Below are 26,161 nucleotides of genomic sequence, written 5' to 3'. Positions count from 1 at the left end.
GCTGGACTCTGAGCCACTCCCGGGGGTCTAACGGCCCAGAGGCCAGCGTGGCCCAGGCCCCTGAGAGACGTTCACACGGCGTGCTTGAGTAAACCAGCTTTGTGGCCTCTGGTGACCCCAGTGTGCAGGGGTCTCGGGGGTCTAGGCTGTGCGCACCTGTCCTGGCCTGGACCCAGAAAACTCATCTGAGCCCCCCCAGCCTCTCTGCACACCGTGCCCGCCTCCTGACACCCCTTCCTGCACCAGGGGCCTGGGGCCAGCTCCTACCGGCTCGTGAGCCCAGATGGCATGCGTCCCGCTCTGGGTCCGCGAGCCCAGACTGGCGCCTTGAAATCAGCCACAGTGGGAGGATTCACACCACGGAAACCGGCCAGCGAGGCACCTCGGACATTCTCCGCTTCTCCTACCTCCTCCCACCCTGTGCCTCGTGGGGCCGCGGGCGCGGCCCCCGCCGAAAGGCTCGTGGCTGCCGATCACCCCGGCCCAAAAAACACGAAAGGGAAATTCGGACTGAGGAAGCAAGGCCAACGCGCCAAACTCCCACGAGTGTCAAAACTCAGAATTCTCCCAGTGCTGCTGTCGGACGCCGTGGGTCGGGAAGAAATGCAGCGCTGCCCCAGGAAAACTTCCTCGGGCCAGGCTCTCTCGTCCGGGTCCGCAATCGGGGCCCCAAACAGACTCTAAGAGGGGGACCGTGTATCTTAAACGTGGGACTGCCTCCTAATCCGTTTCTCCCCCCCTCCCCCCCCACGTTTAACAGCCACGTTTCACAGATTCCTCCTGGCACCTGCTCTTTCTTCCTGAAACACCCACAGCTATAGTTAGGACACCCCCAGGCAATGCCAAAATTCCTCCGATGTTTGGGTGAAAGTCACCTTTAGAAAATCCTGACACAGGGCCGCCTGGGCGGCCCAGTCAGCGGAGCGTCGGGCTCTTGGTTTCGGCTCAGGTCTCGATCCCAGGGTGATGGGACCGAGCCCCGCGGGCAACAAGGAGCCGGCTTGGGATTCTCTCTCTCTCTCCCCTTCCCTCTGCCCCTCCCCTGCTCGCTTGCTCTCTGTCTCTCTCTCTCTCTCTCTAAAATAAAATTTAAAAATCCTAAACCAAAAAGGTTAAAAGGAGACAGGAAACAGGCGACTTGCCTTCCATTCTCCCACCAAATATGCCCATTCGAATGATGACACAGTCGTCATTAGTTAAGAAACTAAGAAGAAAAAAAATAGATCCATAGATCAAACAGCCCCCTAAACCTACCATGTAAACCCAAGGTTCGTAAGATCTGCCAAATGGACGTTTTTAATTTAACCATACGACTGGCCTAAGCTTCCATGGTGGGGTTTCTTAAAGTCTGTCTTTGGATTTTCTAGAAGGATCTCTAGCCATATGCTAAGGAAGTGTCCCACACGGAAGGTACAGAATTGAGCCTCCCTCCCTGGGTGGTCGCGGGCCTCTTGATTCTGACCTCACCAGTACCCGTCCCCCCCTCCCCCGCCCCCCTTGCCGAGTGCCTTTGAATTTCGTCTCGGGGCGAAATTCTCACCAAGACAATTTCTGGAGTCTGGGGCTCGCGGTTTCAAAAGGCAGCTAAGAATCCACGCGAGCCGGGGCTGGGTTGAGGGTTACTAAGACCTACTGAAGTGTGCCCCTCGCCCCCACCCCTGCCCCCGGAGAGCGAGGAGACCCTCCCGGGAGGAGGGGGTGGGCCGTGGTGAGTGAGCCCTGCGCACGCACGAAGCCAGAGAGGCCCCGAGCTCCGCCCTGCTTCCCCAGGGACGCCCTCCCGGGGCCGGTTCAGACGAGGCGCGGAGACAGAGCTGGCCTCTACAAGATCTGAAACTTCCAGGCACTCTGATCCTTGTAGTCCAACGGGTCCGTGGGGTTGTAGGTGAATTTCCAGGTGCCTGTGGGGTCCCTGAATTCCAAGCTGTCCACGGGGCTGTAGGGACCGTAGCTCTGGCCTGACAGGGAGGTGGGGGACTGGGCCAGGGAGGGGCCCACGGAGGGGCCGGAGAGGGGGCTGAGGGCCGGGCCCCCCAGCTGGGGCACCATGGGGGAAAGATAAGGATCCAGGCCACTGAAATAGGAGCTCGGAGACCCGTAGGCCGAGGGGGAAGAGCAGAAAGCAGAGGCGGGGGTGTAGGTCATGGCGTAGGGCGCGGAGGTCAGAGGGGGCCCTGCCGCCACCAGCCCCGCCCGCTGGGCCTCGGGCAGAGGGGACTCCGAGGCGGGACTCCAGATGGACACCGTGGCCACGGCCGAGGTGGGGGAGACCGAGGGGCCGGGTAGAGGGGGGCTGTAGGAGTCTGAGATGCCCAGGGGATCTGGACAGACGTCCGAGGAGGATCTTGGCGACATGCCTGCCTTCCGCTTGGCCGGACGGGCCTTGGTTTGTGCCCCAGGGGGCTGCGGCTGCTGCTTCTGCTGCTGACGCTGCTGGCGGCATTTGGCCCTGCGGTTCTTGAACCAAACCTGGGGGGGGGGGGGCGGGGAGAAGGGGTGGGCGAGGGGGGGGGAGCCCCGGAGAGTCACAACCCCCCGGTTTTGGTCGGTCGCCAGGACACTCTATCCATCCACCCGACCGCCCGTCTGTCCGTCCATCCAATCACACACACACACACACACACACACACGATCGTACAAACACACACAGACACACTTATCCATCCATCCATTCCATCAATTCACAAACATGCGTGAACTCTGGGGATACGTCTGTGGAGCTGACATTCTTGTTGAGAGTGACAGATTATAAATAAACAGTAGGTAAGTACATTGCATGGCATTCCAGAACCTTCTAGAAGGTGATAAACACTATGGAAGAACCAACTGAGTGGGAGGAGGGGACAGTAGCGCGGGGAGGGCGAGGGACATTGCGAGTTTACTTTTTTTTTTTTAATGTTTATTTATTTTTAAGAGACAGAGAGACAGAGTGTGAGCGGCGGGGAGGGGCAGAGCGAGAGAGGGAGACACAGGATCCGAAGCGGGCTCCAGGCTCCGAGCTGTCGGCACCGAGCCCGACGCGGGGCTCGAACTCACACACTGTGACATGACCTGAACCGAAGCCGGACGCTTAACCAAGTGAGCCACCCAGGCGCCCCTAAACTTATTGCAACTTTAAATGCGAGAGTCCGTCTAGGTCTCATTGATGGACGTGGTGACCTGATTGGTTGATAAGCAGACTTAAAGTGATGGGGAAGAAACCTCCCAGGTTGGGGGGGGGGGGGCGCCTGGGTCCAGCTTCAGCTCAGATCATCATCTCGCGCTTGGTGAGTTTGAGCCCCCCATCGGGCTCTCTGCTGTTAGCGCGGAGCCTGCTCCGGAGCCTCGGTCCCCCTCTCTTTCCGCCCCTCCCCGGCTCGCACTCTCTCAAAAATAAATAAACATTAAAAAAAAAAAAAAAGTCCAGGTAGAGGGAACAGCAGGTGCAAAGGGCCTGTGGCCAGAGTGTGCATGGCAGGAGTGCTGGGGGAAGAAGCAGCAAGGAGGGTGGAGGGAAGGGTAAGAAAAGTGGGGGAGAGGGGTTATGAGGGCTCCTTATGACTTTGACTCCCCGACTCCCCCTTCTCCCTTCACGCTTGGGTCCCAGGAGGGGCTGGGGCTCGGGGTGGGGGAGGGGGGCGGCCAGAACATCCCACCTGAACCCTGGACTCGGGCAGGTTGATCTTCAGAGCCACCTCCTCGCGAGCATACACATCCGGGTACTGAGTCTTGGCAAACAGGGCCTCCAGCTCCTCCAGCTGGCTCCGGGTGAAGGTGGTCCGCTCCCGCCGCTGCTTTCTGGGGGCGCCTACGGCCGAGAGGGGACAGCAGGGCCATCAGGTGACCTGGGCACCCCCCCCCCCCCGTTCTCTTCGTCCGCCCGTAGGAGGCCCTGAGGCTGCCAAGAAGCCCTTTCTGGGTGCTCGTCTGGCCCAAAGAAAGGCGCGCCCATTCCCTGACCTTGTAGGCCTCACTCCGTCCCCCCCGGGAAATGGGGCTTCTCTTTGCCTGTTATCTCGGGGCTCCTGCCTCACCCCAACAACTGGCTGTAGCCCTGGAAGGAGGCTTATCCCCGTTTCTAACATTTCTCATGCCCTTGGGGCGCCCGGGGGGCTCAGTCGGTGAAGCGTCCAACTTCAGCTCAGGTCATGGTCTCACGGTCTGTGGGTTCGAGCCCCGGCGTCGGGCTCGGAGCCTGGAGCCCGCTCCGGATTCCGGGTCTCCCTCGCTCTCTCTCTGCCCCTCCCCTGCTCACACTGCGTGTCTTTCTCTCTCTCTCTCTCTCTCTCTCTCTCTCTCTCTCTCAAAAATAAATCAACATTAAAAAAATTGAATAATAAAAATAATAAAATAATTAAAAAATAATAAAATTAAATATAAAATTTAATAATAATAAATAATAAAATTTAATCAATAAATTTAATAATAATAAAATAAAACAACAAAATTTCCGATGCGCTGAGACACGTTCGGGGAAAACATTCCACCACTTGGGAGTGTGTAAAACTGCCAGGTGGGGCTAGAGGGCGCCACATCCGAAAATGCCATGACCATCCAACGCGCGCTCGGATGCCCCGAAGTCTGGCGCCTGCGAATGACCACAGACGGCTGATGCGTGGCTCTGAGGTCGCCCCGGGAAGTCCCCATCTTCTTCTCCCTGAGGACGAAGGACCCCAGGGACCACGGAGAGCTGGGCTGGCCAGGAGAAGGACCGTACTCACTTGGGTAGGACACAGCTTGGTGCATCAGATCCACACTGGGACCACTCAGGGCCAAGGCATTGACCGAGTAGTGGGGCCCCGGGTTCATATACGCCATCATGATCTTCGGGGACACTGCGGCCCAGGTCGGCGGGCCTGCAAGAGGAGACGGGGCGTTCAGACACTCCCTCCCCACCCGGTTAAAAAAGAGGGGGGCGCACCTGAGTGGCTCAGTCGGTGGAGCGTCAGACTTCGACTCAGGTCACGATCTCGCGGTTCGTGAGTTCGAGCCCCGCGTCGGGCTCTGCGCTGACGGCTGGAGCCCGGAACCTGCTTCGGATTCTGTGTCTCCCTCTCTCTCTCTCTGCCCCTCCCCCGCTCGCGCTCTGTCTCTCAAAAATAAATAAACATCACGAATTTTTTTAAAACTTTAAAAGCATTCCCCGGTGACTGCGTGGTGACAGGCAGGCCCACGTCCAAGTTCTGCCTCAGGCTCTCTTTAGGTGTGCGACCTTGGGCACTGATCTCTCCGGGCCTCAGTTTCCACACCTGTACAACGGCCCTCCGCTTAAAGTGGGCAAAGCGTCACTGAGACCCTGGCTGCCGCTCCCCTCCCGCAGCTGTTCTCGCTATGAGCCCAGAAAAGATGTGCAGCCTCGCACAGAATCACAGACGACCGCAGGGTGACCCGCTGTCCCGGCCTGCTCGGGGACAGAAAGGTTTCTAGAGACGCAGGCCTTTCCCCACAAGACCTGGAACAGTCCCAGATATGGCAGGACGGGAGGGTGGCATGCAAACGACAGGGAGGGATGATCGTCCCTCCAAGACCACACGCGACCTGCCTGGTGGGCTTACTTTAAAAAAAACAAATTTTTTTTTTAGACGTTTATTTATTTTTTGAGACACAGAGACAGAGTATGGGGGGGCGTGCGGGGGGCGGACAGAGAGAGACGGAGACACAGAATCTGAAACAGGCTCCAGGCTCCGAGCTGTCCGCACAGAGCACGACGTGGGGCTCGAACTCACGGACCGCGAGATCGCGACCTGAGCCGAAGTCGGACGCTTCACCGGCTGAGCCCCCCCCCCCCAGGTGCCCCATGTCTGGTGGGCTTAGTGACCCCAGTGGCGGCCTGGGCGTGGAGGAGCAGGCTCCGCACCGTGTCCGGGCAGTGGAACAAACAGGAAGCATCTATCAAAGCAACATGCCATCTTCCCTCTCCCCAACCTCCCACCCCACCCCTGCCCCGGGGGCCACAGCCTTCGGGGTGCCTCAGTCCCCCTCATGGGAAAATGGGAATGAAAAGAGCCTTTAAGTCTTTAGATGGTTGTGAGGGTAAATGCGTGATGTCTGTCAGCCCCTTAAACTAGCACCTGTTACAGTCGGTACCTGGTGCGTCGCAGCTCTGGGCCCTCGCTGTCATATGCGGGGACATGTTTGCAGAGACTGGACGCTGGGATTTCTTTCTTTTTTTGAGACAGAGAGAGAGTGCAAGCGGGGGAGGGGCAGGCGGGGACAGAGAGCACCTGAAGCAGGTTCCACCCTCACCGCGGAGCCCGATTCGGGGGGCTCGACCCCACAACCCTGGGATCAGGACCTGAGCAGCGATCAAGAGTCCCACGCGCAGCTGAGAGCCGCCCAGGCGCCCCATCCTGGGGTGTTGAATAGAACCTCTCAGGGGCGCCTGGGCGGCTCCGTCGGTTGAGCGTCTGACTTCGGCTCAGGTCATGATCTCGCGGTTCGCGAGTTCGAGCCCCGCGACCGGCTCTGTGCCGACAGCCTGGAGCCTGCGGATTCTGTGTCTCCCTCTCTCTCTGCCCCTCCTCTGCTCATGCTGTTTCTCTGTCTCTCAATAATAAATAAACATTAAAAAAAAATTTTTTTTAATCCTTGGGGCTCCTGGGTGGCTCCCTCGGTTAAGCACCCGGCTCCTGATCTCAGCTCAGGTCGTGATCTCATGGTTCATGAGCTCGAGCCCCGCACTGGGCTCTGTGCTGTCAGCACAGAGCCTGCTTCAGATTCTCTCTCTCTCTCTCTCTGTCTCTCTCTGCCCCTCCTCCACTCACACGTGCACACACTCCCTCTCTCTCTCACACACAAAATAAATAAAAAAGCATTTTTAGTTTTTTATATTGTTTATAAAATTTTTTTAATTTTTTTTTTAATTTTTTTTTCAACGTTTATTTATTTTTGGGACAGAGAGAGACAGAGCATGAACGGGGGAGGGGCAGAGAGAGAGGGAGACACAGAATCCGAAGCTGGCTCCAGGCTCCGAGCCGTCAGCACAGAGCCCGACGCGGGGCTCGAACCCACGGACCGCGAGATCGTGACCTGAGCCGAAGTCGGACGCTTAACCCACGGAGCCACCCAGATGCCCCTAAGTAAGCCTTAAAAAAAAAAAAATCCTTGATCTGTGCTTATTACGTATATGGCTGAGAGCCACGTCTTTTAATTTTGTAAAAATTGCACTTTGACGATAGAAGCGTGCGTGGGCTACATATCGTATATTAACGAAGTGTATATTTAATACATATCGTACGGCATATACATATGCGATGTGTAGGCTTCGGATTCTGTGTCTCCCTCTCTCCGCCCCTCCCTCGCTCACGCTCTCTCTCTCTCTCTCTCTCAAAAATAAACAAACAATGGGGCGCCTGGGTGGCGCAGTCGGTTAAGCGTCCGACTTCAGCCAGGTCACGATCTCGCGGTCCGGGAGTTCGAGCCCCGCGTCGGGCTCTGGGCTGATGGCTCAGAGCCTGGAGCCTGCTTCCGATTCTGTGTCTCCCTCTCTCTCTGCCCCTCCCCCGTTCATGCTCTGTCTCTCTCTGTCCCAAAAAATAAAATAAAAAACGTTGAAAAAAAATTAAAAAAAAAAATAAACAAACATTAAAAAAATAATTAAAAAAACAAACACACCAGAAGGCATTTGCTTTACCTCCTTCCCCTCTGTCCTTCGCGTCCCCCACTTGGGGGACCGTGTTCTATTTCCATTAATTGGGGCCCTACAGACTCACGGGATGGAACTTCTGGGAAAATGAAATGAGGTAATGGGGTGGTGGCGGGATCTGGGGTGAGGGTGAGGCCTCTCATCTAGATGGTCAGGGAAGACCTCTCTGCAAGGAGATGACCCCGGAGGGGCGTCTGGGTGGCTCAGTCAGTTAAGCGGCCGACCCTGGATTTCAGCTCAGGTCACCATCTCACGGTTCATGGGTTTGAGCCCCGCATCGGGCTCTGCACTGCGCTTGGGATTCTCTCTCTCTCTCTCCCCCTCCCTCGCTGGCTCACTCTCTCTCAAAATAAATAAATAAACATTTAAAAAAAAAACTTAAAAGAGGGGGTGACCCTGGCGCTGAAAAGCGAAGGCTCAGTCAACTTGGGAAGGGGCCTCCAGGCAGAGGGAACAGAGGTTGCAAAGCCTGGAGGCTGAAATCGGTTTTGCCTGGTTGGAGGAGAAACAAGGGGCCGGCGTGACTGGAGCAGAGCCCGTCCGGGTGGAGAGTGAACCGGGTGGTGTGGGACCCGACAGGAAGGTGGTGGGGAAGCTCAGGGCTGACGGTTTCAACAAAAGCAGAAACCACTTTAAATCGGAAGAATCAGACCCCCGCCTCCTCCCCGCCCAGTAACCTTCACCCTGGCATTCGCTCCCCTTGGGTTGTCCCCACAGCCACTAAGGGCACCGCAGAAATGACAGGGTGGCCTCCAAGGCTGCTGCCGCTCTGGGGGAAGCCTCGGGACCGAGCCGCCCCCCCGCCCTCCCCCCCCCCGGGGGAAGGTCAGGGCCAAAGCCTCAGACAAGCCTGCAGGTGACTCAACCTTCTGGTCGACCCCTGACTACATCAGCGCGAGCGTCCTGAGCCAGAATCATCCAGTGGGGCCCCCCGGATTCCTGTCCCCCAGAGACTGTATGAGACCGTAAATGCGTGTTGTTTTCAGCCGCCGAGTGTTAGTGTGACTCGTTACACAGCTGTGGAGAACTCAGCGCACACGAGACTTACGTCCTCCGCACATCCCTGGGAGGCAGGCGCTGCGTTACTGCTATGCCCCCATTTCACAGACGGGAACATCTTGAGGCTCGGGCATGGTTCCTGGCCCAGGGTCATACGCAGGCCGCCAGCGGGGACTCGGGGTTCCAGCCCGGGGGGGTGGAGGTTCCCGAAGGCTGTTCTCCCAGCACCCGGCCCGGGGCTCCCTCTGTCCCTTCTCTCTGTCCTCCCACGGGGCCATGATGCTACACCAGAGGTTCCGGAGAGCCTGGAAACGGGGAGGCTCGTAAAAACCGCCCCGCCAGGGACCACGTGCAGGGCCTGAACGAGAGCATCCAAGGTCACTGTCCTCCCCACCGACTCAGTGCCCCCCGCCTAACCAGGATCAGAGCTTGGCCTTCCAGGAAAGCCCAGCCTTCTCGCACGGGGATGATCCAGCCTCCAGACGGGGAAATCCGAGCCTGGGGTGAGGAAGGTGCTCGCCCAAGACCGAGGAGCTGATGGTGACCATGACCCCCAGGACTGAGGGTTTGCCCGCTGCTCAGATAACCAACAAGTAAGGGCCTTGTGTTCAAGGTGGCAGCAAAGAATAATAATGGGGATAATATCGACACCCGCTGACATTTTTCTCTGTGTTTGGCAACGAAACGAGGGACCTCACGACCTCAGGACGTCCTCGCTCTGCACAGGCTTTTCGCGTGCGCTTCTTCCCCAGGAGCACAGACAGCAATAACTACAACATCTACTACTTTTGGCTGAGAATTTTCGAGAAACCGGACCGCGCTCCTATCACCCTCCTGCCTGGTGAATCTCAAGGCAATGGTGCCTCATGATCCCAAAGATGGGCTGAGGGGGACCCTTCTCCCTGCCCCAGGGACCAACCTGTGGGACCCGAGGCTGGCGCCCGGGGCCCCTGATGTTCAGCGGCCACAGGGTCCAGGGTCCCATCTGGAGCAGGTAAGGCTCACACCCACCTTGCGGGTAGTCAAGGAGAGAATCCCTGTAATTCTACAGGTGGGGAGACCGAGCCTGAGGGGTGCAGAGGAAAGTGCCCACCCCTCTTGACAGCCATAAGGACTTCCAGCGGGGATCCCAAAACAGCTCAGACATTTCACTGAGGGCCTCTGGACTGAGATCTCGGGGAACAATAAGCTTGTGAAAACTTCCCACAAGGTAGGTCCTCGTATGATCCTCGCTTCACAGAGGAGGAAACCGAGGCTCAGGGAGGAGTAGAGTCCCCTGCTCTTGACCCCCAAATCTACCCCAGATCCCCCAAAGCAGGATGAGGCCAACTCCCTCTCCTGGGTCTCCAAGCCTGTGACACGGGCTCCCCATGGCTCATCCGACTGCATCGTCATGGCGCCCCATCCTTGCGTCCGCATAGCAGACGGGGAAACAGAGGACCAGAGAGGTCACGTGAATGGCCCAACGGCACACAGCGAGGCTTCAAGCCCAGACTCAGGTGGCCCCACATCCGCCCCCGGCAACACTCCCCGAGCTCAGCCACGTTCCAGGTCCTCCCTTGCTGGATCTCCGCCACCATTCGCCGGGCCACCCTGTCCGACAGGAGCTGAACTGTGCATGCTCATGACCAAGGTTGGACAAGCAGGAGTCTGTAGGGCAGGGAGGCCCCTACCTTAGTAATCACTCCACCAGCATGGGATCCGAGAATCCCCGAGAATCCCGGCATTCCTGGCCCCATGGGGCCATCCCAGAATCTACACTTCCTCCCTCCTGCTGTCGGCATGTGGCTCTTAGCATTTTATTTTTGTCATTCAACCCCCACTCGACAGAGAACCAGGCACCCCAGCCACACGCCCGGGCACTGGGAGAAGCCAAGGGGGCAGCGGGGAGACGGGTGGGCTGTCCGTGAATAAACCCACCAACGAAGAGAGTTTCAGGCAGTGCACGTTTCGAAGAAAACACAAGATGATGGGCTAGGAAGTTGCCTTGGACCAGGAGCGAGAAGCCCCCAGCCCCGGACACGTCACCAACAGGCCACTCTGAGCCCCACCCCCCCCCCCACGCGCGGTCCACCCTTCGTTCCTCCTGCTGCGCTCACAGCCCGCCCCGCACCTCCGAACACCGGGACTGAACCTCTGTTCCCCGTAGGTCCCTGCACCGCACATCACACACGCCTGTACCGGGTGCTGAGAACCCAGGTGGGGAGAAAACATACCCAACTTCTGCCCCCTGTCGCCCCCCCCCCCCCCCCCCGCTCTGCGTCCCTCCGTCCCCTCTCCCCTCTGCCACTCCTGCACGCACCTTCAGAAACAGGGACGGGGCTCTCCCGGTGGCCCGGGACCTGGGCGGGAGTTGTCAGATGGCAAAGCCTGAAGGAAACAGGTCCCCTCACATGGGGAGATTTTAAGCTCCGGCTGGGAGTGATGTCATTTGCGGTGGCCTGGATCTCGGAGGGTAATCCTGGCCCCGGGTGGGGGACTTGACTGGGCGCCAGGAGGTGACATTGGCTGGGAGGGGGAGGGGCACCCGCCTGCCTAATCCCCTTCCCCTCCCCACGACATCTTGGCAATTAGGGCTGATGGGGACGGGAGGCCCCAGCTCCTGCCTGTGACCAGGAACCACCCCCCCACCCCCCCCACCCCCGCCCCCGGCCGCCATCGCCCCGCCACTCCTCAGGGAAGTTCTTCCTTAGGTCTAGCTGGTGTCCTTCCAGCTTTGGTGTCCCATTAAAGAGGAAAAAGAGAAAGGCCAGGTGTTGCTGAGAGATCGCTCGACACATAAAGGGGTGCGGGTCTTTCTGCCCTTCTCCCCCACACTCTGCCGACCAGCTGAAACCTGTACGGCCCGCATCGTTCACGCTTTCTGCCTCCGTCTCCCCAGTTCCGTCCGTGTGCCTCTCAGCCTCTACCGCTCCCAGGCTACGCCACTCCGGCCACGTTGCCTGCGCGCCCCCACCCTCGTCCCTGTGTCCCTGTGTCCCTGTCTGTTCACCTGTCCCTGCAACCCCAGCCCCACCCCACCCCACCCCCCAGCCCCGCTGTGTTCCTTTATCGGAGCCTCGCAAGTCCCACTGTTCCCGTTTCTCTCTGTTCTCCCCCAAGGTCCTCTGCTCCCTGCTGCCTTTCTCCTCGGTTTCCCCTGCGTTTCTGCCTTCGCCCTATCTTGGTACCTCTCTCATTCTGCACTTTGGATCGTCCTTGCCTCTGTCTCCCTCCCTGGGTCTGTTCGTCACGACACACCCGACAGGCACACATGATCGTGGGGGAGATGGCGGTAATCCTGCCTTGTGGCCGGGTCATTGTGTCTCACCATAAGGGGCTCTTTCTTTCTCCCCGCACCCCCCCCCCCCCACCGCAAACCCCCTGCCGCGGGAGATTAAGGCCAGCAGCCTGGCTGGGGAATCAGGACAGGTCTCATTAGCTTGAAGAGAGAGGGAGGGGCTGTCTGACCCTCGGGGACCAGTCAGGAGGCTACTGATGGGAGAATACAGTGCTATACCGGACGGTTCTGGCCCGCGGGAGCAGGGAGAGGGAGAGAGGGTCCTTACAGGCCCTCAGAGAAGAGTGTCGGCCTCTCTACATCACTGCCTCCCTGGACCGTGCACCCATCCGCTGTCAGGCCCAGAGTCCCCTGGGGTGGGAGGGCGTGGAGAGGTGAGTCTCAGAAGGTCAGGCTCATGGCCCTAGGGTCAGTTCCCTTCTTCTGCCCAGCTGGATCCCCTGGGGCAAGGGGTTTTCTTTGTCATCTACGCCCAGTGACTCAGGAGGAGTGCCTGACATTTAGCCTTGACCGCTCCCTTTTCCCTCACGTCCCACGTCCGATCTGTCCCTAAATCCTGTCATCTCCTCCTTCAGACAATTGTCCCGCTACAAACAACAAAGCGGTGCTGGGAGAAGGTAAAGGAAACCCGAGTCGGGGCGCCTGGGTGGCTCAGCCAGTTGAGCGTCCGACTTCGGCTCAGGTCATGATCTCACAGTCCGTGAGTTCGAGCCCCACATCGGGCTCTGTACTGACAGCTCGGAGCCTGGAGCCTGTTTCAGATTCTGTGTCTCCCTCTCTCTCTGCCCCTCCCCTGTTCATGCTCTGTCTCTCTCTGTCTCAAAAATAAATTTAAAAAGTTAAAAAAAAATTTTTTTTAATTGAAAAAAAGAGAGAGAGCGAGAGAGAGATCACTATCCCCAGTATAACCTTTCCTTACCACCTAGACGACCTGGAGCCCCTCCCGAGGCTGCGGAAGCCCCGCCCTTCCCGCAGCCCCGCCCCCCCTAGCAGGTGCCGGAGCCTCCGCTCTGGATACCGAAGACCAAAGCCTTAACTGGGGCCACACCTGGAAGAATAATCCACCCTGTGCCCAGCTCTGTGTGATCTGGTCCCTCACCACTCAGTCCCCTTCTGTCTCTCCGGCTTCTTCCTGTCCCCAAACTAGCCAAGCACAGGGAAGGAGCCCAGAGGAGACAGGGTCCTGGGGCAGCTGGGGGTGACAGACACTGGGGGAGATCAAACGCTGGGAGACAGAGAGAGAGGAAAGGAAGAGCTATAAAGAGGAAATCGATATTCACTGGTTGATGATTGAATGGCCAAGAGAGATGTACAAAGGACCGCCCCAGGCCCACGGTTGCCACAGGAGGGAGTGGGTTAGAGTGTGGGGGCCTCTCCCCCTGCACCCCCATAGCTCCCTAGCACACTCACGCCTGCTTGATTTTCCACAAAACGCTTACTCCCGTCTTGTTTCTTCTCCGCCCCTCACAGGACCTGAGCCCCCCGGGGAGGCCTGGGACCTTGTCTGCCTGGTTCTCAGCTGTATTCTCGGTGCCTGGAACAGTCCCAGCACACGGTGGGTGCTCAGTAAAGGGACGGATGGAGGGCCGAGTGAGTGGCAGAGGGGCAGAGACAGGTGGATCCACACACACAGGGCAGAGGTGCGGTGTGGTTTCACCGACGGGGCCACGGGCCTGTGGTTTCAGCAGGAATCAGGGAGGTCAGGCTTTGGAGTGCCCCCACGGTGTTTGGGGATAAGCACGATGCTTCAGGGATCGCATTATTGCCGAATTCACCAGTTCAGGATCTAACTGTCCCCACAAAGCCAGGTTGTCTCCGAGTCTCACGTCGGGCAAGGTGACATCCACCCCAACTCCTCGTCCCCCACTGGACAGGGGAGCCACCAGGGATGCAAAGTGAGGGTGAACCCAGCTACGCTGGGGGCGCCTTGCCAGGACTGATGTCGAACCACACGAGTCCGGGTTTAAAAAAATTTTTTAATGTTTTTATTTATTTTTGAGACAGAGAGAGACAGAGCATGAGCAGGGGGGCGGGGCAGAGAGAGAGAGAGACACACACAGAATCCGAAGCAGACTCCAGGCTCCGAGCAGTCAGCACAGAGCCCGACGCGGGGCTCGAACTCACGGACCATGAGATCATGACCTGAGCCGAAGTCGGATGCTCAATCGACTGAGCCACCCTGGCGCCCCAAATCGGTTAGGCGTCCCCGAAGCAGGCACTGTGCCATCAGCGCACAGCCTGACACGGGGCTCGACCTCATGAACCGTGAGACCAGGAGCTGAGCTGAAGTTAGATGCTCAACCGACTGAGCCACCCAGGCACCCTAAAACGATGTATTTTGGGGGCACCTGGGTGACGCAGTCGGTTAAGCGTCCTACTTCAGCCAGGTCACGATCTCGCGGTCCGTGAGTTCGAGCCCCGCGTCAGGCTCTGGGCTGATGGCTCGGAGCCTGGAGCCTGTTTCCGATTCTGTGTCTCCCTCTCTCTCTGCCCCTCCCCCATTCATGCTCTGTCTCTCTCTGTCCCAAAAATAAATAAACGTTCAAAAAAAAAAAGAAAATTTAAAACGATGTATTTTGAAGTGGAAACATAAGCATGTTTTCCGAAACGAGAAAAGTTCACGAGAGGAGCGGCTCTGGGTAAGGGTCTTGCAAATCCCCTTAACGTTGGACCAACTAGAAGACAGCCGGGTCCCCACCGCAGCCTCTCTGTTCATTAGGACTGTTCTTCGGGTGCCTCACATCTTGTAGCTTCTAGAGAAGCCCCCTGTGGGCCGGCCAGAGAATGAATGAAAGGGGTTGATTCTCCCTTGGCATTATTATGAAAATAGTTTCGACCAGGTGAGCCTCCCCCTGTAGGGTCTCGGTGACCCACCCCACCCCAGAGGTCCCCGGGCCACCCTTTGAGTGGCCTTTCCTCAAACACAAAAGCGATGCATAATGAGACCCACAAAACAAAACACACACAAAACACAGAAGAATCTCACAACTCTTAACACTGAGCAAAGGAAGCCAGGCAGTGGGGTCCCCCGGGGGGGGGGGGCTCAGTCGGTTAAGCGTCCCACCTCGGCTCAGGTCATGATTTCACGGTTCATGAGTTCGAGCCCCAGGTCTCATTGACTGACATGGTGACCTGATTGGTGGATAAGCAAAGTGATGGGCAATAAACCTCCCAGGTAGAAGCGGGCACCTGGGTGGCTCGGTCGGTTGAGCGCCCAACTTCAGCTCAGATCGTGATCTCACGGTTCGCGAGTGGGGGCCCCCCCATCGGGCTCTGTGCTGACAGCACGGAGCCTGCTTCGGATCCTCTGTCCCTCTCTCTCTGTCCCTCCCCCGCTCAAAAATAAGTAAATATCTTTTTTAATTAAAAACAGTTCAAAGTATTTTTAAATACTTATACATTTATTTAAAATGTACGGGGCGCCTGGGTGGCGCAGTCGGTTGAGCGTCCGACTTCAGCCAGGTCACGATCTCGCGGTCCGGGAGTTCGAGCCCCGCGTCGGGCTCTGGGCTGATGGCTCGGAGCCTGGAGCCTGTTTCCGATTCTGTGTCTCCCTCTCTCTCTGCCCCTCCCCCGTTCATGCTCTGTCTCTCTCTGTCCCAAAAATAAATAAACGTTGAAAAAAAATTTTTTTAAATAAAATGTATTTAAAATTCTACGTGAAATGCCCTACGCGGGCACTCCAAAGCTGCCGGAGCCCTCAGGGCTCTGCGTAGATTCCTGACAGGTCAGACCCCTCTGGAACATTCCAAGTCATCTCTGAGGGCCCTGGTCGGACGCCCCCAGACCTCCACACCTATACCCCCTTTTCCCGGTCTCCAGAACCCCCTGTCACTTCCAAAGGGACAGAGCAAGGACGGCGGAAAGGAAACCAGGATATATGTTCATGATAAATTTTCTACATGGACAGTGTTGTCACCCTCTTAACCCTTGTAATGTAGTTTCCTAAACAGCCGGCTGGTGCTAGCTCTGTTCCCCTCACCGCTTCTCTGCTTCTCTGCCTCTTTATCTCCTCTGCTGCCCCCCTGTGGCCGTCCTGGCCCCGGGGGGGGGGGGGTGGGGGGAGTCTCCCCACAGCTGCTTCTCTGACCCCGTCCTGGTTCCATTTAGCAAATGCTCCAATCCTCTTAGGCCAGACCAGCCTCAGCAGAGCAGAGAGGGAATTAGATCAGATTTGGGGGAGGGGGGAGGGGGAGACACGTGACAGGCTCTAGGGGAGGGGAGGGGAGTGGACAGACTGTCAACATAGAATAAAAACTCCTTCTGCTTACCTGAAACCCCACGAGGAGGTCTGAGACCTCTCACCTCACGCGCTGAGATCCCAGGAGGGGACAGGGGCAGGGAGAGGGGGACACCTGGAAGCTGAGACGTCTTGCTCCCCAGGCCTGGAAAGTGTTTTTCCACCTTTGGCTCTCACCTCTGTGGCCACCATAGAACCTATCGCTTCTGCCTACATTTTCAGATCTCTCCTCTCCGTAGGGAGGCTATTTTCTCCTCCAGAACCGTTGGTTCTTGGCATGCGTATTTTTACGGGACGGATGTTGGCTGTCCTCAGCTTCCTTCACAGACAGCAGGTCGGACAGCGGTTAGACTAAGGAAGGGTTTCCGGGGCAGAAGAGCCGGTAGCTTTTAGCATCCGATAAAAGTCCTTCCCGGTGACACCAGGAACTCACGAACCACATTCTTTCTGGAACCTTCTGAATAGGGCAGGGTGGGACATCAGGAGGCCGACGGCTGTCTGGTGAGGGAACCAACGTTAAGGTTCAGTTCTACCCACGTACCCGGCACTTTGCTGGGAATTTTTGGAACGCCTCCCCCACCAGATTAGACTGCAGTCCTTATCAGAGCCCCTTCCTGTAAAGCTTAGATTTGGAAGTTGACTTTTTTTTTTTTTTTTAGAGTAGGTTTCATGCCCAGCTCAGAGCCTGCCTCGGGGCTTGAACTCAGGACGGTGAGATCAAGACCTGAGCTGAGATTGAGAGTCGGACGCTTAACCGACTCAGCCACCCAGGCGCACCCCCCTCCCCAAATTGACTATTGACCTGCTTTGCTGTGATTCTGTGAGTAGTTATGTCCTATGAAGACACCTCAAACACCAAATTAGCAAATTTGGTCCCGTTCCTTTTCTGCGAGCCTCTGGCCATTTTTACACCAACTCATCGGTATATCACCTTGTTTAACAAGGACCCAGCAATTCCACGCCGAAAGCAGCCACTCACACCGATCGGCCACGCGGTTCACAACCGCCGAAAGCAGCCCGAGTGTCCATCAACAGGTAAATGGAGAAACCAGATGTGCTCAACCCCTACAGTGGAATAGTATCCGGCCCCAAAAAAGGAACGAACTGCTTGGACACACGACACCACGGATGAACATCGAAGATGTAACGCTTCCGGAAGAAGCCAGACACGGAAGGACAAATATCGCGTGATTCTACCTCTATGAATTACCTAGTCAAACTCACACGGACGGAAAATGGGTTGGAGAGTCCCAGGGGCTGCGGGCAGGGCAGAAGGAGGAGTTCTTGTTTCTGTCGGGGATGATGACGAGGTTTTTTGGGTTTTTTTTTTTAATGTTTATTTATTTTTGAGAGAGAGAGAGAGAGAGAGAGAGACAGAGCGCGAGCAGGGAAGGGGCAGGGAGAGAGGGAGACAGAGAATCCGAAGCAGGCTGCAGGCTCCGAGCTGGCAGCACAGAGCCCGACGCGGGGCTCGAACCCACAGACCGCGAGATCATGACCTGAGCCGAAGTCCAACGCTTCACCGACGGAGCCACCCAGGCGCCCCATGATGATGGCAAAGTTTTAAGGACAGACAGTGCTGACGGTTACACAATAGTGTGATTGCATTTAATGCCACTGGAGTGTGTATTTACAAATGGTTAAAGTGATATCATGTCAGATACCTTTTACCATAATTTGGGGGAGGGATTGTTTTTTTAATTTATCTATTTTGAGAGACAGAAAGGGTGAGTGGGGGAGGGGCAGAGAGAGAGAGAGAGAGAGATAGAGAGAGAATCCCAAGCAGGCTCCATGCTGCCAGTGCAGAACCTGACTCGGGGCTCAATCCCACAAACCATAAGCCGAGCTCAAGAGTCAGACGCTTCACCACCTGAGCCACCCATTTTTTACCATTTTACCACAATTTTTAAAAGCATAAAAATACCCCCCCCAAAATGTGGCACTAAATATTCCTCCAAAGGACACTCGTTTACGGTATAAGAGCTGAAAGGAAAAGGCAGCCGGAAACAACGCGAGGTCCATCACGCGAATTTGTCACCACTCTGCACTGGTCTGGGAACAACCAGGAACACGTGGGGAGGATCCGTTTGGGGGTGACAAGTTTTAGCAAATAGGCAGAAACGCAAATACGGAAGCCGCGAAGGATGAGGGTGGAGTGTATTTCAGACACGAAAGAGGAAGCGGAGAGCAAAGTCTCGAGACACAGAGAGGAATGGCCATCACAGGAAGTTAGGGCAGAAGGTTCTAGAAGGCAGGGGCCAACTCCCTCAACCCCATCTGCCCGTCGCTCCAATGTTGTCTTCAAAGTTCAGCTTGCTCTTCTCTGACCTCCCCAGGGGACCTCCCCACCCCTCAGGGAGTGAGGCCTCTCTTTGCATAGACAGTAGGAAGGTGTCTGGCTATCTGGGAGCATCCTAGGGGCGGGAGGCCGAGGTGAGTCAACCACACTGAGTGGACTAAAATCAGGACTTGCCTGGAAGGGACTTGCAGAAGAGATAAGGCATTAACGGCTGGGGAGGAAGCCATCGTTTCTGTTCTAACCGAATCAAGATAAATGGATTAATCCTTTCTTCTTAGCACCGTTTCTCCTCCATCAACTCCCTTCTCACTTCCTTCCCTTGTGGCCCAAGCAGATTCTGGGCTACAGACAACCTCCCCGTCCGTCCCTCTGAATCTGGGAATTGGATGGCAGTCTGGGAAGCCCAGGGACTCTTGCCCCACCCTTCCCCAGCTGTCCCAGGGGGGCTTGGCACCCACCGGGTTTCCACCCAGCCCTGCAAGGAGTCAAGGTTCAGAAGAACAGAGGGCCAAGCATCGATGTGTCCTGTGCAGCATCCGAAGCCAGGAATGTTCCTTGTTTTTTCTTCTTGTAAAATAAACAAATAATAATAATAACAAGTGGAAATGAGAGGAAATGAGCATTTGACATTCTCCATAATCGCTGGGTTATTAATCAACTGCTGGGTGTCTTACTGTTGCCAGTCAACATATTATATATATGTATATATGTATATATGTGTATATATATATATATATATATTGATCTTTTCAGTGTGCTTAAGTACATGCATTCTCAAAAATGAACAATGTGCCTGAGACATTACTGGATGTCAGCAACTGTAGGCTCGTTCCATCATTTAACATATTATTAGTCATCAACTTTGTGCCTTTCTAACTCTAGAAGAGAGGACTCCATAGCAAAAACAAAAAAAAAAAACAAAAAGACCTCAACTAAACAAAAAACAAAAAAACAAAAAAAAAAACTCAACTGAACAGAAAACAAAAAAACTAAACTAAACAAAAAACAAAAAAACAACAACAAAAAACTAACCTAAACTAAAATCCCAACAAGGACTCCATGTTTGGGACACACGTACTCTGCAAAAAGAAAACAGACCTCCACCACTCGAACAAAATAAAAAATACACTAAAAATCACCAACCGTTACTAAAAGTTCCACCCCTGATTCCTTCTCACTGTTCAGTAGCATTCCACGGGTCTGAGGTTGTGGAGAATTTTTTCATCATTCCCTTTTTCGCGCGCATGAACTCATGTAATTAACTCAGTTACTTGAAATCGCAAATAGATACATTCGAGCGTGTTCACAGCGGGCAAACATTCTCCCCGGGATAAACCTCTTAGGATCAAACCACTAAGGCAGAAGGGCACTGTGCTCATTCGATCCTTTCTCGCATCCTTAGTGGCATCAATTCAGGCTCCAAAATCTCCAGAAATTCTTTTCTGACCGACCTCGACTCCTGCGATGGCAACAGAAAGCCGCGTTCCCTGCCCTGCGCCCCGCTAGGTCTCGATAAAACCTGTCGCTCAGATCTGCGTCGAACCAGGGGCAATATAATAAACATTTCATTAACGTATCCACATCGTATAAAATTCCCCCATTTAAGGTGTGCAATTCAATGTGTTTTTTTTGTTGTGCATACATCACCGGAACTAATGTAGGACATTGCATCACCCCAAATAGAAACCTGGTACCTGTCACCCGGTGGTCCCCCCCAACGGTCCCCACCCCCCAGTTCCCGGCAACCTCTAATCTACCTTGCGTCTCGATGGATTTCTCTATCTTGCACATTTCATGTAAATGGAATCGCACCTCTGTGACCTCTTGGGTCTGGCTTTTTCACTTAATGTAATGTTTGCAAGGTTCATCCGTGGGGTAGAATGTGTCCGTCCTTCCTTCCTTTACGGTTAAATGATATTCCGTTGTGTGAATATATGCATATTACGGCGTTGTGTTTATCCCTTCATCGGTTGACAACATTTCGAATGTTCTTTTTCTTTTTAATGTTTATTTTATTGATTTTTGAGAGAGAGAGAGAGAAGTAGAGAGCAAGCAGGGGAGGGACAGAGAGGGAGAGACAGAGACAGAATCCCAAGCAGGCTCCAGGCTGCCAGCAGAGAGCCTGACACGGGGCTTGAACTCACAAACCGTGAGATCACGACCGGAGCCGAAACCAAGAGTCGGACGCTTAACCGACTGAGTCACGGTTGACTCAGACATTTCTACCTGCTGCCACTTTTTTGCTATTCTGAACGGTGGTGCCATAACTCTCCTGTATTTAAATGCGTATTTTCACAGCACGGGTGATCGTGTCCTTCCATTCACGCCCCTGTTGGACAACTCAGTTGCCACACAGCAAAATCGCTGAGGGCAGGGGCATCGCTTTCCGGGTCACCGCTGTGTTCTCAGTGTATTTACGAAGTGTCACATCTGGGGCTCCTGGGTGGCTCAGTCGGTTTTGAGCTTGATCTTCTGCATAATCTCCGGCTCCTTGCGCTGTTAGCCTGGTCAGCTGGGCTCTGCCCTGACCCACGAGGGACCTGCCTCGGGACACAGAGTCACCCACCCAGGGTCTGGACAGAACAGATGCGTTTCCAGCGTCCTCGGCTGAGGTCTGAGGCTCTTCTGCTGAGGGGTGTTGACAGACACGGACAAATTCGTCTCAAAAACCAACCTACGTTATCAAAGCGTGGGGAAGTCAGAGTCCCCATCCCCTCCCCCGCCCAGCGCCAGGCACGACCCCTCTTCTCCATCTCTCCCAATCTCATCCCCAAAACGGTACACTCATTTATTTTGAGAGGAAGGGTGAGTGGGGGAGGGGCAGAGAGAGAGAGAGAGAGAGAGAGAGAGAAAGAATCCCAAGCAAGCTCTGCACGGTCAGCGTGGAGCCCAATGCGGGGCTCGAACCCCTGAACCGCGAGATCATGACCTGAGCCGAAGTCAGCCGCTCAGCCGACTGTCTCATTTTTTAAAAAGAAATTAAGTGGACTTTAAAAAATAAGTAAAAATTAAAGTAAGAGAGAAGGCGGCCTCTGGGCGCATCTTAAAGACCAAGGACATTGCTAGAGGATCCCTTGTTGACTGCAGAGCCCTCGACTTGGTGACCCCTGTGTTCCCACCTGCCCAAGAAGGAGAAACAACGTCCAGTGAAGGCGGAATGTTGCCGGAAAGGAAGAGCACGGAGGCGCACTGACGCTGTGATGGCACCGTGAGATGCTCGGGCCGTTCAGGAGAGCGAGGTCCACCTTGAACAACGCGATCCCTCTGCCACCTATGATTCGGTGCGCGATCGCCTAGTTAACCTTCATCTAGCACTGATGATCATAAGAGGCCCCTCGCTGCCCGGGAACTGAGGCTTGTAAGCTGCGTGCTTCGGACTCGAGTCCTGAGCAGACCCCAGGCCAGCGAGGAGCTCAGCCTGAGGTCTAGATGTGGGTCTATGCAGCTGGGGGGGGCGGGGGGGCTGGGCCCCTGTGACCCCAGCTCCTGAGTCCAGCCCCTAAGGCAGCCCCAGCTCATTCATTCACAAAGACACGGGGGCAGCCATCCACCTGCTGCCCCGTCGGCCTTCATCCCATAGGAAGACCGGCACGGACCCCGAGCCATCACCGGGGCCACGTGTCTGAGCACCCGCCCCGTCCAGGACTTGGGGGGAGACTCGGAGAAGGGACCAGAGGGCGAGCCTGGTGTTGGGGGCCAGCGGGGAGGCTGCTGGACCGACCAGGCGGGAGAGGAGGGGGCTGGACAGGGAGGCCCCCAGGACTCGGGGGGAGGGGACGACGCCCGGGGCACTGGCTGGAGGGGCCCTTTCCTGGGCTGGGGACCCCCACAAGGGGCAATGCGGGCTTCCCTGGGCTAGAGCCCCCCGAGGGTGGCACCAAGGCTGTCTGGCCACTGAGGCCCCAGCCCCCAGGCCCCAGCCCAGGGCCTGGGTATCCAGAAGCTGCTCAGTAAGGAAAGGATTACTCCCTCCTGGGACTCCTCCGGGGGCGGGGCTGAGGGTGGGGAGAGCGGGAGAGTCCCAGGACCCTCAGGGTGTGTCTGGGTGGGCACGGCAGGCAGGTGGGATTTAAGGCCCCGGTGGGGCGGGCAGGGCCCCACACGCAGGCGCAGGCGGCGGACCAGCGGGCAGGATGCAAGAGCCAGGCTCCCCTGAGGGTGCGCCTGGGCCTGCGCCAGGGGCCGGGGCTGAGGCTGGGGAGGCCTCCGGGCCTCCAGAGGAGGCCCCCGGTGTTGGGGAGGGCGTCCCGCACCGGGCTGTGGGGACTTCGTGGGGCCGGGACAGAGGGCCTGGTGCACGGCCGCCCCCTGTGAGCAGCGTCAGGGTGGCCCTGGCCCTGGATGGGAGGGGCTGGGGGGCCAGGCGAGGTGGGAGCCCGCCTGCCTGGGGCAGCGGCCTGGCTGGGCCTGGGGAGCTCAGCCTGCCTGCCTTCCGCGGCCGTGGGTGCTGGAATCACAAGACAGCCGTCACTGCGCCCATTTCAAAGGTGTGCCCGCTGAGGCCCCGACACAGGGCACAGAGACTTGGGCTGGACCGCGAGAGCCAGGGCCCCACCCCAGGGCGTCGGGTCCAGCTGCCACCTCTCATGCACAGCCGTGCCTCCCACCTGCTCGTCGGGGCCTGGCCCGGGCAGGGGGAGGGTCTTTGGGGGACGGGGGGCCGTCTGTGGGGCTTGTCTGAGCCCGTCTCTCCTCGGGTCAGGTCCCCCATCAGCCCGAACGCTCCCGAGGCCCCGGAAGAAGCGCACCGTGTACCTCAAGGAGCAGCTGCAGGAGCTGGAGAGACACTTCTGGGCCAACCGGTACCCGAGCTACCAGGAACGCGTGGCCCTGGCAGCCGGGCTCAACCTGGACGAGCACCAGGTGCAGGTAGGACCCCCGCCCCCTCCGTCCCCACTGGCCACAGGGTCCACTAGGAAGGTGGCACTCCTCCGGCCGGACCACCTGCCGTCTGTCCCGGGCTACAGGGGAGAAGACACGCCAGAGGGTCCGAGGGCTCCCCTGGGTCACAGGGCTAGCAAGGGGTCCCCTGTGGGGACTCAGGGCCGGACCCCAGGCTCACGGCCACCCTGTGCTGCGCGAACCAGCCGGCATGAGCCCGCCCAGACTGACGGTTGGCTGGGTGTCGGGGCACCAGAGCTCAGGGCCTCTGCGAAGGCGGGGGACCCTCTGAGGCAGGCCCCTTCCTGGCCCCCGGGCTCCCGGTGTCCAAGCCCTGCCCCCACTGCCCCCTGCATCCTCGGGGGACCTTGAATTGGGCTCCGGGGGCCCTAGGGAGAGCTCTGCGGCTGCCGTGTCTCCTGAGCCCCCCACACCTGGGACAGAGGCGGGGAGGTGCCCCTGCCTAGCCCGTTTACCCCTCCGCCTTGTCCCCTTGGTCCCTCCAGGTGTGGTTCAAGAACCGCCGGGCCAAGCACTCCAGGCTACCCAAAGGGCGAGGTCGGGGAGCTCACATGGCGCCAAGGGACCCTGGAGCCCCCAACTCCCGCTCTGTTGATGCCCCTGTCGACGAATCCGCCCCTGTCCCCGAATCCGTCCCTGTCCCTTTTCCTGTGCCTGCTCCTTTCCCTGCCCCTGTCCCTGCTGGCCCCATGTTCCCAGGGACCCCAGGCGTCCGCAGCCCCGCTCCGCACGGCCCCTCGAGGATGCACCCAGCAGCAGAGCCCGGCACCTGCAGCCGGGACCCAGCCTGGTGGGCCCCAGAGCTGGGCTCCCAGGAGTCCGTCCCCGCCCCCGCCCCTACCTGGCCTCAGAACTCCTTTGGCGCCGACTTTGTGCCAGACCCCTTGCTAGCCCCCAATTCCACAGCGGTCTTCTCACCCCAAGACCCCCTGGAGGGACCCTCTGACCCCGTGATGTCCGGATACCAAGAAGAAGAAGGCCCTGCAGAGGACGACTCGGAGCTCATGACGTTACTGAATTTATAGGGGAATCTGCCCCCCAAAAGTCCTCGAGTTCCCGCGGAGCCAGAGGGGACTAGGGTGTCCCGGGCCCGCCCACCCCGCGTCCACGTGGGTGGGGACGTCGCGGGGGGGCGGGGGGTGGTCCAGCCGCGCAGCCGATCCCTCCCCTGCGGCGGGAACACACCTCGGTCCATCCCACCTGTGGAGGTGGCACCTGTTCCCTGGGTGGCCCCCACGCGTGGCGCTGCTGTGAGTGTCCCCGCAGCATGTAGGGCACACGTGAGTATTTATGTGGGGTCCCAGGGGTGGCATGGAACCGATGCCCCCCGTGTCTGCTCCCTGGATGCTCCGAGAGCCTACTCGGTGCCTTGACCAGCCGGGAGCACTCCTGCTCGCAGCGTCCTCCTAAAACAGTGAGGATGTGACAGCTTTGGATGGCAACCTGCGGACTGAGGCTTTGCTGTGGTTCCAACATTCGTTTACTGATCAAGAAGTGAGGCCCTCGCGCGCGTGTTCGTTGAACATTAGTACTCACAACGTGAGTTTTTGTTTTAAGGGTTTTTTGTTGTTGTTGTTGTTGTTTTGAGAGAGCAGGGGAGGGGCAGAGAGAGGGGGAGACAGACAATCCCAAGCAGGCTCGGGGCGCTGTCGGCTCAGAGGGCAACGCAGGGCTCGAACTCACCACCCCTGAGATCAAGAGTCTCTCGGTGCCCTCCTGGCTGAGCCGGCCAGGAGCCCCATTTTTCCTGGTCTTTGACCCATTTGTGCTCCCTCCCTTGTTGACAATTTAATGTACCACAAGTGTTTGTTCCTATTTGTATTTTACTCATACGCAAAAAATTTCTCAGTTTTAATGTCATCTATTTTCAGTGCTTTCCGTTATCTGTTACGGGCCAGTTTCTTCCTTCTTCCTTGCTTGCCATCAGTGTATCCAAACGCTGTAAAGCAAAATAAAGTTATTTAATAAAAATTAACAATGCCTTTCACAAGGCAGCCTTCATTTTGTTTCTTTTTTTTTTTTTTAACATTTATTTTTGAGACAGAGAGAGACAGAGCACGAACAGGGGAGGGGCAGAGAGAGAGGGAGACACAGAATCGCAAACAGGCTCCAGGCTCTGAGCGGTCAGCGCAGAGCCTCACGCGGGGCTCGAACTCACGGACCGTGAGATCGTGACCTGAGCCGAAGTCGGACGCTTAACCGACCGAGCCACCCAGGCGCCCCGGCAACCCTCATTTTCAAGTTGACGGGAAAGTTTATAAAAGCTGGCCTCCAGGGTGTCTCCTCGCCTTGTCACAAACCGGAGACGGTTTACCGAAGTCTGAGGTCCCCAGGGAACTGCTTGGACTATAGCTCGGGTTTGCTTTGGTTTGGGTTACTTTTCTGCTCTAAGATAATGCCTTTTATTTTTGCTTTCTTGTTTAAGAAACCTTTATCTAGCACTTGGTTATAAAGGTGCTGTTTTATTCTCTAAAATATTCTTAGTTTTGTCTCATATTTAGGTCTTTTTTTTTTTTTTTAATGTTTGTTTTTGAGAGAGAGAGCACGAGCAGGAGAAAGACAAAGAGGGAGGCAGAATCCAAAGCAGGCTCCGGGCTCCGAGCTGTCAGCACAGAACCCAGCTGCAGGGCTCGGACCCACCAACCATGAGATCATGACCTGAGCCGAAGTCGGACGCTTAACCGACTGAGCCACCCACGCACTCCTCCAGTTTATTTATTTTTGAGAGAGAGAGAGAGAGAGAGAGTGGGGTGGGGAGGGACAGAGAGTGAGAGAGAGAGAGAGAGAGAGAGAGAGAGAGAATCCCAAGCAGGCTCC

The 26,161-nt window shown here is 56.8% G+C and overlaps 2 protein-coding genes across 2 annotated transcripts; one reads left to right on the top strand and one right to left on the bottom strand.

Moving 5' to 3' along the window:
• Positions 1–1,492: 1,492 nt before the first annotated feature.
• On the bottom strand, positions 1,493–11,168 carry LOC121018702 (cone-rod homeobox protein). The gene is made up of 4 exons (XM_040457555.1): positions 10,926–11,168; positions 4,701–4,835; positions 3,636–3,787; positions 1,493–2,469 (listed from the first exon to the last, which is right to left on the bottom strand). Exons 2-4 carry the CDS (start codon positions 4,798–4,800, stop codon positions 1,822–1,824), a joined length of 900 nt encoding a protein of 299 aa, XP_040313489.1. The 5' UTR covers positions 4,801–4,835; positions 10,926–11,168; the 3' UTR covers positions 1,493–1,821.
• On the top strand, positions 9,170–24,716 carry LOC121018879 (paired mesoderm homeobox protein 2A-like). Its single transcript, XM_040457931.1, has 6 exons — positions 9,170–9,216; positions 9,376–9,464; positions 9,535–9,617; positions 22,023–22,282; positions 23,077–23,311; positions 23,830–24,716. Exons 1-6 carry the CDS (start codon positions 9,170–9,172, stop codon positions 24,367–24,369), a joined length of 1,254 nt encoding a protein of 417 aa, XP_040313865.1. The 3' UTR covers positions 24,370–24,716.
• The last annotated feature ends 1,445 nt before the right edge of the window (positions 24,717–26,161 follow it).

The sequence above is a fragment of the Herpailurus yagouaroundi genome, unplaced genomic scaffold (genome assembly GCF_014898765.1).
Source record: "Herpailurus yagouaroundi ecotype Mexico unplaced genomic scaffold, PumYag 220, whole genome shotgun sequence".
NCBI classification, from domain to species: Eukaryota; Metazoa; Chordata; class Mammalia; order Carnivora; family Felidae; genus Herpailurus; species Herpailurus yagouaroundi.
Note: the sequence above shows the minus strand (reverse complement) of the source record. Positions and strands in the feature narration are given on the sequence as shown.